General features: G+C 38.6%; 1 protein-coding gene across 3 annotated transcripts in view; it reads right to left on the bottom strand.

Moving 5' to 3' along the window:
- TRIO (trio Rho guanine nucleotide exchange factor) overlaps positions 1 to 12,513 on the bottom strand; it is a 249,121-nt gene that overhangs the window by 132,357 nt on the left and 104,251 nt on the right. For all 3 annotated transcript variants that reach the window (XM_083821948.1, XM_083821946.1, XM_083821947.1), the window contains exons 10-11: positions 6,331 to 6,453; positions 228 to 419 (exon numbers count right to left, since the gene is read on the bottom strand). In XM_083821948.1, the coding sequence (XP_083678074.1) occupies positions 228 to 419; positions 6,331 to 6,453 (315 nt within the window). The remainder of the gene's footprint in view (positions 1 to 227; positions 420 to 6,330; positions 6,454 to 12,513) is intronic.

Below are 12,513 nucleotides of genomic sequence, written 5' to 3'. Positions count from 1 at the left end.
CTTTCCCCTTCCCCATGACTGAACAAGCAAGTACACCTGCACAACAGAGAAGGTGAAAGCTGCTTATGGAAAATAGTAATGATAATAACAAAAATAAAAAAGAACCACACCAAAAAACAACCCGGAACTGATTGTGCAATAGGGGGTTCATTACTTCACATGACAAAGTTTTACCAATGAAAGTAACCTTGAATAATAATGATTCTAAGTCTTATCAGCGGTTTTACCTCTTTAACATGAGTGTGAAAGGACACAGACATGTCCAGCAGGATCTTGCGTTGTTCCACACGCCTAACAAAATCCTGTATCCTGTCTTCGAGCTGATGAGCAGCTTGATATATTTCCTCTGGATCACACTCTCCCGTCTGAGCAAGCTGTTCGGCTGCTTCTAGAAGTTTATCTGCGTTGGTATATGTGTTCTGCAGAGAAATAAGTTAGTTTCACAGGATTAAATCAAAGAAAATTCAGTCATTATGCTTTGAAAGCCACTGCACGAATGAAAATCAAAGGACAAAAAGACCCTTGGAATGTATTTTTCTTTCTTATTTTCTTTCTTATTTTTTTAAGGTAGTAGAATATGGTCTTACTAAAGATTTTATTGTATTTCTAGATACTTTTTCATTTAACTGTTGAATTCATTTCTTGGCTCCTTATTTATGTTCATTCAAAAGTCTCCTTGAGCCACTACTTATTCTTCCTTGGTATTAGTATTTTACATTCACAACAAGAATAAATATCGATCTAAATGTCTAATAACTTGTAAACTGGCCTGTTCCAACACTGGAAAAAATCACAACAGTAATGACCAGAAGACTCTTCAAAAGTGTATTATCAGAGGTGAGAAAGTCCTAGCTGCTGACAGAGACACTTGGAATCAAATTGAAACATCCAGCAGAAAGGTGGAGAGTGACCATGCACAGAAACAGAAAAACATCCCTTCATCCTTACAGAAATGAGGTATCCAAAATTCTTGTCAGCTGGGTCACCATTTGTGAAAGCAGCAACAACGTAAGATTTAGAAGTAGGCTATGGCTGAGTGTTGGAGTGGAATACTGTCCCAATATGTCATAGGATTAACTAAAGCTGATCAGTCAGTCACAGCAGAAAACGGAATGGGAGAAATCTGCTATCTGATGTGCTGAGCGTGCTATGGTCCAGAGAAGAGAGAGAGAGAGATTTAACAACTCTTAAAGCTTAGCACTTGCAGCCTGCATCCTTATGATTCTCATTAACTCAAAATAGGACTGGTTCCAAATGTGCTATAATTTGGGCATGCTCTTTTCTGAGCCTAACCTTGGGTTTTCATGCATTAGAATGGTTCTCAGAATGGACTCATCAAGAAAGCACAGAAGGATGTTAAACTCTGGTGAATACAGATTAAAGTCAAACCTACAGTAAAGAGGCTTTGCTGATATCACCACATGAGGTCTCCTGACAAGGCTGTACTACAGAGTATGTAAAAAAATGTTGCCAATATAAACTGCACATTTCTCTTTTCCTTTCTGCCCTCCCTCACCATCTTCTCTCAACTCAATTTGCTTGCAAGGATACATTAAGCCTATGTAAATGTTTTTTCTTTACCATAAATATTGTATCACACCTCTAATTAATATTATAATATTCAGAAAATTTAAATCCAAACCTGGCCCTTAAACTCAACTAAGAGGCAGAAAACCAGAGTTCTCCTCCAGGGTCTCAAACAAGTTGCATAAAGCAAGCCCAGGACGGATTACATGACTCAGTGCAGCCTTCACGTATCTGTGGGGAGTTCCCCCTTCATTTATGGTATCTATGTAAGGAATTCAATCCATGCTGCTCTTGGATTTTGACTATGTGCACCTTAGTCCTTCCTTAACCTTCAGCTTTTAATCGCACCGAGAGGCAGAGAACTCCTCCCCAGTTTCCCTGGGAAAGCCTGCAGAGACAAAGACAAACCCACCCTTTTCAGAGCGGAGCATATTACTCAACGCTCCAGAGCTGCAGCTCGGGCCGTGCTGGCCCAGAACGCGCTCTGATCTGTGCTCTGGTGTTCTGCACTCCCCGGCCACAGACTACACGTGTTCCAGGGGCAAAGCTGAAGGTCCTCAAGGCACTCCTCAACAACAAATACTTCATCAGCTCGGAGAGCCACACCCAGCTACAGATGGCTAAAACAAAAGTTTCCCATTTTAATAAAAACTTGATCTCGCACATGAAGCATTGTTTATGAATTCCAGGAGTATCTTCCACATAACAGGCCCAGGCACAGCAAACTTCTCTTCCTGTAAGCTGGATGGTGAACTACCTGCGCTTCAAAATTAACACAACCTAGAGGCTGCTTTCAAAGCAGGTTGCAAATCTCCAGCCTTAACAGCAGACGCATGCCTTATCGCTAAAACTTCTCTTCCAAATAGAGCTGGAATACAATGTAAATATTTATCTTGGGAGATAGTAACTGCCATCCAGAATAGAAACCATAGCAAATATGAGTGCTCTACTAACTCACGCTGCTGCCAGCTCTGTGCTTACTTCTAAACAAAGCTTGGAGGAAAAAACAGAACGCTGAAGATTTTGAAAGTGTTGGTAGCAAGGGGCAGCCGCCAGTTACAAGGTTAGGCAGAAAGGGCAGGAGCTTTCCCTCGAATCTGCTTATGCCCCTTTCCTAAACTGACAAAGGAGCCTTCATGGTGACACATTCAACACAGAGGTTGGAAACCAGTTAACACTTCCTCAGAACTTCTCCACTAGTACACCCTCCCCAAATCCCAGAGGAAAAGAATCAACCTGGCAAGAACTTTAAGTCCTTTAGTCCATCCTTCTGTGCCCCAGGGCACGATCAACTATACTCAAATCTTTAATAAGTATTATTTTCCAAAATAGTGCAAAAATCCAATAATGGACAGCCCATCACTTTCCCAAATGATGTATCCTATTGCTTTCCTAGTGTTCCTATTGAGAAGCCTTCTCTGCATATTCTTCAGAAAAAAAACAACAAGCCTGATATTTTTAGAAAGGATAGGAAGTGACACAGCATTGAAAAGTCAAAATTAAATTTAAGAGATGAGTGCATAAATGAGTACTAACAACAATAAATACAACAGGAGTGCGTGGAGCCTAGTGCGCTGTGGAGGGGAAGGAGAGACATGTTATGGACAGAGGGAGATTAACAGAGGTATACAAAGCATTAAAGGTAGAGACAATTAAAATAGATTACTCATTAAATGCAGTGGATGCTATCACGTTTAAGCATCAGACAACACACTTAAAATGAAAAAGCAGAAGTACTTTTCATCTAAGGAGCAATTAAATTGCATAACTCATTGGCACAGGAACTGGCATACATTCCAAAAGTGTAAATTGGTTCAAGAAGCAGCTAGCCTAATTAAGGGAAGAAAAGTCCATCAATGGCTAAACACTGGTTCTGATGCATCCTTCAGTTCCAGACATCAAATAGACCCAAACAATTGGGAGAGTAAAGATAACTTCTTTTTTTTTTAATCTGGTGATGGCCACAAGACATAGACCTTCAGTTTGATGCATTACAGCCATTCATGGGTACAGTAAAGTGAGAATCAATTCACATAGAGAAGCTTTCTTCCAACCTTAAAGGAAGTGGTACTGGTGGCAGTAGGAAACTTATAGGTGTATTCAAAGAAGGAAGTATCATTTTCGTGCATCTCTTGCACCAAGTAGACTGAGCTCTTAACTCAGATGCAGTCTACAGATAGAGAACTTAGCAGTGGAAAAATGTCACACTGATTAATTCTTGCCACAACATTTTCATGGGTTTTGAATGTGAAAAAGCAGGCATCAATCATAGTTGAAAGAAGAGAAGCTGACTTCAAATTTCATGCTGAAATGCACGGGGAAGTACAACCGCACTATCGATTTGCATCCAGTGCTCGAAGCTGCAAATCTGTGCCCGTACGTGAACTGGTTAAGTCGAAAGCAGAAGTCTTGGCACTGACTAGATGGTCTCATGGATATGAAGGTGGTCATGGGAAGGGGGTGGGAGGTGGCGAAATGCTAAGTAAAAAGTGGATTGGACAGGCTACATTTGAAAAGAGCGAAACTAAGTTTTACTACAGTGGGTACAAGTCAAAGTGTGTATGTGTAGCATGAATGTCAACGCATGAGAATCTGGGGAGGACTTCCAGTCAGATGAGTTTTGACTATGTAATGTTTCTGTGGTGGTACCAAAAAGTGCAAAAATAGAGACAAGCCTTCCTTTCACATGAATTTTAAACTGAATAATTTGTGAGCCTACAGTCCATTGACTCTGGAACATCTTTTCTATTCTATACACAGCTTATTTTAACATCTCTTTGAATGCTGCTGAAGAATTGGCATCTCATTCACATTAAAAAAAAAAAACAAATGAGGGAGGAAGCAGAAGGGAAGAAAAAAAAGAAAAATAGCCCTAATCTAGAGTTAGTCTTCGACCAGGAACATTTCAGCATTACTACTGGCTTGCTGCATTTTATAAAGTTTTGCTATGCCGCTGGCAGTTCACTTGACACTGCTTCCTCTCAACTTCTGACTGAAAACCCCGATGATGCCTAGGGTCCTATTAAGAAACAAACAAACAAAATACCTGGACCAACCAGAAATGTAGGTAGAGAATAAATTAACTGAAAGTTATTAACAGGGACTTCAGATTGCTTGCTTTCTTATACTTGAACATAATCTTCCTTATAATACCCATGGCAAAAATGTCTTTTACAGCCTGCTTACATCCCGTTTTAGAACAAGTAAGAGAAATAATTCAGAGGGTGTGCCTCTCTTGGCAGTCACTATAAATTGAAAAAGTTAGAGATGAAAAAAAAGATTTACTTATTAGATCATTTCGTCCACCCTTCTGTCAGTGGAGGATGGTTCCCCATAGTATATTTAAGCTCTCTGACCAGTCTAGTTTTTAGTGTCGCCAAAAATAGAAATTCCACCCATCCCCTAAAGAGATCATTTTAAACTCTAGTAGCGTTCAGTTTTAGGAAGCTTTTGCTAAGTATTTTCTGTACAACTACTTTCTAGCTTAAATAAAAATGTAAATTAACAAGATGCTTTTCTTTCTTCCTTTTTTTTTTTTTTCCCCAACAGTTTACATCCCACTAATTGTTCTACACACTTCATCCCCTTTGGTTACTCAAACGTTTTCTTCTTCTTTGCTCAAATAACACAGTATTAAGTATGAGATCATTTGGGTTTTCTTAAGTGTCTTACACAAATAGATTCTTGCTTGTCTGACCCAGAAAAATAAGTATGTCTCCATGGAAAATATTACAAATTTTACTTAAAATGAAGTATTATACATGGATATGGAAAATCCAGCATGTGAATATATAAAACTAACAAAGCTTATTATTTAGCAAAAGTTAATAGGAAATCAATATTAATGAAGCTTTGTGATACTATTTCAATTCCTCAGCCACTGGACTGCTCTAAGACCATATTTACAATATGTTTTAGTAATCAAACAGGCAAACTATAAACACATGCAAATGACACAGGCAAACTATAAACACACCTCCAACACATCAACCATACCAGGTGTCACTGCTAAGCTGCCGCATGTCAGTTCAGAATTTTGTAGTTCACCTTCTGAGTGAAGGACCCTACCTTAATGAGGTTTTTCTTGATGAACATTAGACATTTACTATCACCAATTATTAATTTTGAATAGACACCATGTGTTATTAATGGGCAGGATTCAAGCCTTCAGCTTCTCAGGATGGGTTTTACTAATCTTGCATCCCTTTTCTAGGCTGCTATCTGAACCACCCTCCTTGCAGTGCTCCCTGAATTTCTTAGTGCCTCTACTTCATTCAGCTTGACCTTTTTTTTTTTTTTTGAATGTGTTTTGAAGTTATATCATCAGTTCCACTAAAAGCTAAAACTAGAGTCTTCCCACAGAAAAAAACAGTGGTATTAGTCATTCAAAACAAGAGGGCATATACAAACTCAACTGCATTCAAAGCAAACAACCTAAAGAGGTTTTCTGGCGCACCTGGTTTCTTAGAAGCCTGATTTTCATTTTATTCTTTATATTTTTTAAGGAATGCTTTCAAACAACTAAGTGAAAATAAAGAAAATAGAATAATAGCAGTTCTTTCAGGCTTCAAGGCTCCCACTCCCTGTAACACTGTGGATTTTTTTTTTCTTACTGAAGCTGGAGTGCAGAAGAGAAATGAATAAAAGCTTGTGATAGAAACAAAATAGGCCATTCTTGGAACAGATTTTTTTTTGTAGTAGTACAGCTCTCTGCCTAGCCCTTCAGTTCCAGAGCAAAAGGTTTTCATATATTTCAATGGCAAACATACAGTACTGCAAGAGTCTATTTTTATTTTATTTTACCTGTGCAACCTCTTCAAAGTCTTCGTGGCGTTTCTGCAATGCCCTAGCTCGATGAAGGGATTTCCCCACTCCGGTATGTTTGCTAAGAAAGGCTTCTCCATGGTTTTCAATCCAATCCAACACCTGTGGTGCAGAAGAAAAACACAAAATCTAAATGGATGCACTGAATATCTTGTTGCAATACAAACACGACTGTTGTGATAAAAAGACAACTATTCAAGAAACTAAGGAGCTTTAAAGGGACTGCAAAGCCGTTAGTTATACGCTCTTATGAACACTCGTGAACTTTTATGAAGGCCAAAACTAGCTGAAAGTAGGTAAATTGTATGATTTAGGATGCATTTGAAGTCTACCAAGGACAGCGTAATTTCCACACATTCATAAATTTGACAGCAAATCTGATCCAACTGGCTGGACCCCTGGTGAGTTGTCTCTCTGTAGTCTGTGCCTTCAGCTGACATTTTTCTGTAATGTAACACTAATGGAGTCTGCACATTCCCAAACAATGCTGGTGAGTAACAGTAATGTCTTATATTAGAGGAGAAGTTGCTTCTCCTACTGCATATTGTGAAGTCAAGAAGAAAAATATTTTTTTAACTAATAGTTAAAAATATAATTGAGTTGAAATCCTTATGAGATGAATGATGCCTGCATTCAGAGCACATGAAGAATTCTGCCCCAGTTCCACAGAAGTATCTCCCCAAAACATCAGATAGACATAATTGTGTACTGTAAATTCCATAGCAGAAAACGTGAGGAATGAAAGATATTTTAAGGACATTAAAGCTTCTACCACAATGACTGGTCTGACAGCTTTATAAATAGTAAGTTGTACATGCAATTAGTTCCTGCCAGTTAACACAAAGGATTACTGCACACATACCAAGTTTCTGATGAGCGAATGAACAAAAACATCTGGTCTCTCTCCAAACCAATACATCTTAGCCATATTTTAATTCCTTCATTAACTAGCATGCATATGCTATTTAATTCTTTGGAAGATACTCTGAGGTTCAAGAATGCTGTTCAGAATTAAAAACAACTCCATATAAGTAATTTTCCTAAGTCAGCTAATCACTTTTATACAGTATTTATGAAGAGGTGTGGAATGCTTTACGTAATGTTCACCTCCAGCATTCTTTTAGTTTATCATAGAATCCCTGAATAGCTGAGGTTGGAAGGGACCTCTGGAGATCATCCAGTCCAAGCTCCTGCTCAAGCGGCATCACCAAGAGCCACTTGCCCAGGACCAGGACCAGGACCAGATGACTTTTGAATATCTCCAAGGACAGGGCCTCCACAACCGCTCTGGGCAACCTGTGTCAGTGCTCGGTGACTCATATCGTAGCGTTTCCTGATGTTCAGACAGCACCTCCTGTGCACCAGTTTGTGCCCTCTGGCTCTTGTTCTGTCACTGGGCACCACTGAGAGCCTGGCTCCATCCTCTTTGCACCCTCCTTTCAGGTATTTATGCACACTGATGAGATCCCCCCTGAGCCTCCACTTCTCCAGGCTGCACAGTCCCCGCTCTCTCAGCTTCTCCTCACATGTGAGATGTTCCAGTCCCTTCACGATTTCCATGGTCCTTCAGTGGTACTGTTCATGGTACTCCAGTAGCACTTTGCCTAAAGCAGCCCTGGATACCATTAGCCTTCTTTGCAGCAAGGGCACACTACTAGTTCATGGTCAACTTGGTGTCCACCAGGATGCTCAACTCCTTTTCAACCAACCTGCTTTTCCAGCTGGTTGGCCCCCAATATGTACTGGTGTCTGAGGCTGATCTTCCCCAGATGCAGAACTTCAAGCTTGTTGATCTTCATGAGGTTCCTATCAACCCATTTCTCCAGTCAGAGAAATTTAAAAACGTAGTATTTTGCTTCCTTTTGAAATATACCTGCCAGAACCCTGTACCTTCTCTCTCTCTCCTTATCTACTGGTGTCCTCACCTCTGATTCAGGGAACTGGATGGTTCCCCTACACACACTGTATTTTATTTGCCCAGTACTAAAAGCACTTGACATTTAGTGCAACTGAAGAGAAAGATGATTTTCTTGCTTTTATACAATCACAGAGTTAAGAACTACTGCAACATCACTCATGGCTCTATTTGATACACACATAATCCCATACACTATTCCCATACAAGACAGCCATGCTTTCTTTAGTACACAAAATGAAATCATGTTGTATTATTTTCTCATTTATCTTGGCTGTTAGAATCTTTTTTGGTTTGCAAATCCTCTTCCACTTGACACCTTCAAAACAACGAACAATCCCATAATGCTATGTAGTACAGCCATTGCAAATCACCATCGCTTCACTGAATATCTATGGCATGTACATGCTTGTTTTTCCAGGTAAGTATTACCAAATGAATGGTTATTGTTTTTTTCGGTCAATGTACAATTTCACTTGATTCTTTCAAGGGTAAGAATTGACTGAAGAAGGTAGAAGGAGCAGCCAAACATGGCCTCAGTCATCTGAAAAGTTTATGTTACCAATGCTTTTGACTAGTTTCAGTACACCACTCTGCCCTTCTCATTCTAAAAAGAGCTGAAGAGAGACATGTTTGGATGAGAGAATTCAACTAGAGTCTAGAGACTACTGACAATTATAAGCTAACAAATGAAATCAACAGCAAAATCTGCCCCAAAAAACTGGATGAAAAGCAAAAAGCAGTACAGTGAGAACACATTTTGTGCCAAATAATGCTCATTAACTTCTCAAGAGAAGAAATTGCCACAGAAATCCAGTACACAGACCATAACTTAAACCAGTAAACTAGAGAGGCACTGCTGCCCCTACATGAAACCACTATGAATACAAATCTTATTAGTGTTCAGCCTTCTTACCTTGATTCTCAACAAAACTGAGGTAGCACTGTGTTTGGAAATTTCACAGCATGTAAAAGCAGAGTCAGACATAAGAGTATTCTCTTACCCATCACTGAAAATTTCTACGTACCACTTTGACCAAAGGACAATACCATTAGTTGACACTGATATTAGGCATTTGCAACTTAAACGATGCATTTTCTCCCTCCTCCTGGAAGAGGTAAAGAGTTATCCTATATATCATACCAACCCATTAAGAACTTGTCTACTAGTACTGGAAGTACATGGAATTCACTCTGGTAACACAGTAATACATAGACCCATAGTAAGACACTTTTCATTGAAAGGGTGAATAATCTTATTCTCGACTACAGCAAGTTGCTTTAGTAAATTGCAATTAAGCTGTAACTGCAGTCTCAGCAGAATCATCCTTATGCCCAATATAGGATCTAGAAAAGTGCTCATCCTTAAAGCACTGATACAGAATATTTAGAAGTAATTATTATGGAAAGATGGCTTCATCTTGACAAAATCATCATTGATGGCTGCAATATATATCGTGTATGTGCTGTTTGCATAAATAAACAATAGACAGCTGATCTTTTGCAGATTTAACACGCTCATTTTCACCAATTTTTCCCACATTATTATCCAGTCCTTCCCCCCCACACTCCCTTTAGCTACTTTGCACACTTACATTTTTTTGATCTCCACCGCTTTACTCGGTGCTATTTTCCAGACATAAAATTTAGAAGGGGAGGGTGGAAATCTTGGAATTTCTTATCTTGAAGTAGTTAAAATGTGCAAACACTCTCTCCCAAAAACAATTATTTCACACTGGCACCGCCTCCAAATGCGACAGTAGAATCAGGCAGTGAAATCAGTAGTATTTTGATGCCGAGAAACTAAAAAGCACTCTTGACCCGCCCTTCATTAGTCAAGACTGAAACAAATGACTGTTAAAACAAAACCTCAGTCTTTGTGGCCAGCAGATCAAGGAAGGAGAAACAGCACATTTATCCAGAACAGACAAAGAAGACATTCAAGGTCAGTGGGGATGTAATAAATACATGATTTAAACCAACTTCTACATGTATGTTTTGCTAATTTCTGACTTGCAAGCCACTAACGTTGTTTTTCAGGCCCTAAGGCTTTCACTGTATGAGTGTCAGCAGTATCTCTGTACCAGAAACGTTATCTTTATTTTGACCTTTTTACAAGTCTGCTTTTTTTTTTTTGTTAAATCGGAATTGTCAGAGCCACTTCCTTTCCTTCCCTGATGTGAAAGACTAATATATATTTCCCACTCAATAACCTTGTCAATTCTTAAGCATAAAATTATAATTTTATTAGCATATTTTATATTAGGAGGATTATTTTCAACAATTGAATGCAACAGCATTTTTTTTAAATTATTATTTTTTTAATTAGCATCCAATTTTTGGCAGTAATATAAATTAACAAGAAATTAGATATCCTGGCATGTTTCTGCTACTTAACGTGAAACTCAGAACTCTGTGCAGTTTAACACAGTCAGAGGTTTTCACATTCCACCTTTCAGATCTGATGTAATTTATGTGGTACCTATCATTTTTACTATTTCAAGTGCCTTGCCTTACTGTTTGCTCCAAGAAATTAGCAGATGATTCTTGGTGTACACAGCTAGCTAGCACCATAGTGTTTTTGTTGATTTGGAAAGCTCCACAAGAAACTCCTTCCCAATGCTGAGCAAAACTGGGGAAATATAAAAGAAAAAAAAATAAAAGAAAAAAAGAAAAGCAGCTGTCTAAGGAGGAGTAACACAAAATGTGGTACACAGCCTATTTGTCTTCCAACTCAGCTCTGTCACTCACTTAACACTTTCATGAACTGATTTATTTCATTAACCTGGTAGAAAACTAAGCCAAGACAGGGATGAGGAGGAAATCACTGACTCATCCTGAAGAACAGTTACAAATTCACTTACAGTACAACTTGGTTACTTGCCACTGTTTTATTTAACTATAAACAGTGGAAAAGGGCTACACTTCGTTTATTTTATCATGAAAAAAACTACATTTTGCTTCACTGACAATAATGAAAGAAGATTTTCACACTAGTTGTTAAATCATCCTAGACAATCTTAAATTAATTTATTAAGGTTTGGAGAAAGATTAGCAACCTTGAGAGAATGTGCAAATGAAAACTAAGATATTTCAGAAAGTTTCTTTGGAGCTCTACATAATCATACCAGAATTGTCTTGGATATAAATTTAAACAACACCTCAAAACCAAGTAATTTCATGCACTGAATAGAATCAATGAGTATTCAATTGAAGAGCTAACATTTCTCAGACAAATTAGATGATCTGGTAAGGTTTGTTTTGTTTTTCTCTTTCAAGAAAAAAAGAATCTTTACTGTTCAAGATCACTTTTTTTTTTTTCCTGTGGATTTTCAAAGCTAAGGGAGCAACAAATTGACAAAGCAAGATTATTCCAGGAAAACTGCATTATGTGCTTGCCATTTTCTTTAACAGCTCTGCTACTGGCTACTTTTTGATGAATTTATCTGGTGTGCATGTTGATTTATCACTGTCTTACAGCATGAAATTAGAGTATGACAAGCTGTATTTCAAAAGGGAACATTAACCACAATTCACACTGTGATCAACTAAAAAGCAGTGTCCAAAATACACCAGTATATAAAGCTAATTTGAAGTAACATAACAAAAAGCTATACCTCCACGTGAAACATTTCACAACCCTTAAAGTGGATGGCTAATGACCATTACAAGGATAAACCAAAGGACAACACAGTCTTTGACAGTAACAGCTACTGGATATTAAGGGAAGGACCGAGGAGCATGGCAACTGTGTTCTACTTCACTGAACCAGGGGCTGTATTTCTGTACATAAAATTTACTTTTAAATCTGAAGTGGTTGATAGAGATGCGCATTAACACTAGAAGATGCAGTTTCAAATTGTCAAGAGGTCATCTTGATACCTTAATGCAAGACCTGCCTTGCACAGCATACAGAAAAAACAAGGGCATAACAAGGAAGAAAGAGAAATTTCGCCAGCCAGTAGGTAAGTACTGAATAATAAGCCTAGAGGGAGAGTAACCCTCTTGATTTTTTTTGTAACAAAAGCTTCTGGTATACCGATAATCCACACATGTAACTTGGATAACGCATTCCTGATACTCAGTCATACAAGTAGGTACAGCCGTCTACTTTGGTGTTTTCAGTCCTGTGACTGTTTGATGCTAAATGCACCAGTTCTGAGAGCTGACTGGTCTCAGACAGAGGAGGAACATCCAGCTCCTTGCTGAAGAAGCAGATCATGACTCTACCATGACCTCAGTCTGAC

Source organism: Anser anser (genome assembly GCF_964211835.1).
Source record: "Anser anser genome assembly, chromosome: 2".
Classification (NCBI taxonomy): Eukaryota; Metazoa; Chordata; class Aves; order Anseriformes; family Anatidae; genus Anser; species Anser anser.
Note: the sequence above shows the minus strand (reverse complement) of the source record. Positions and strands in the feature narration are given on the sequence as shown.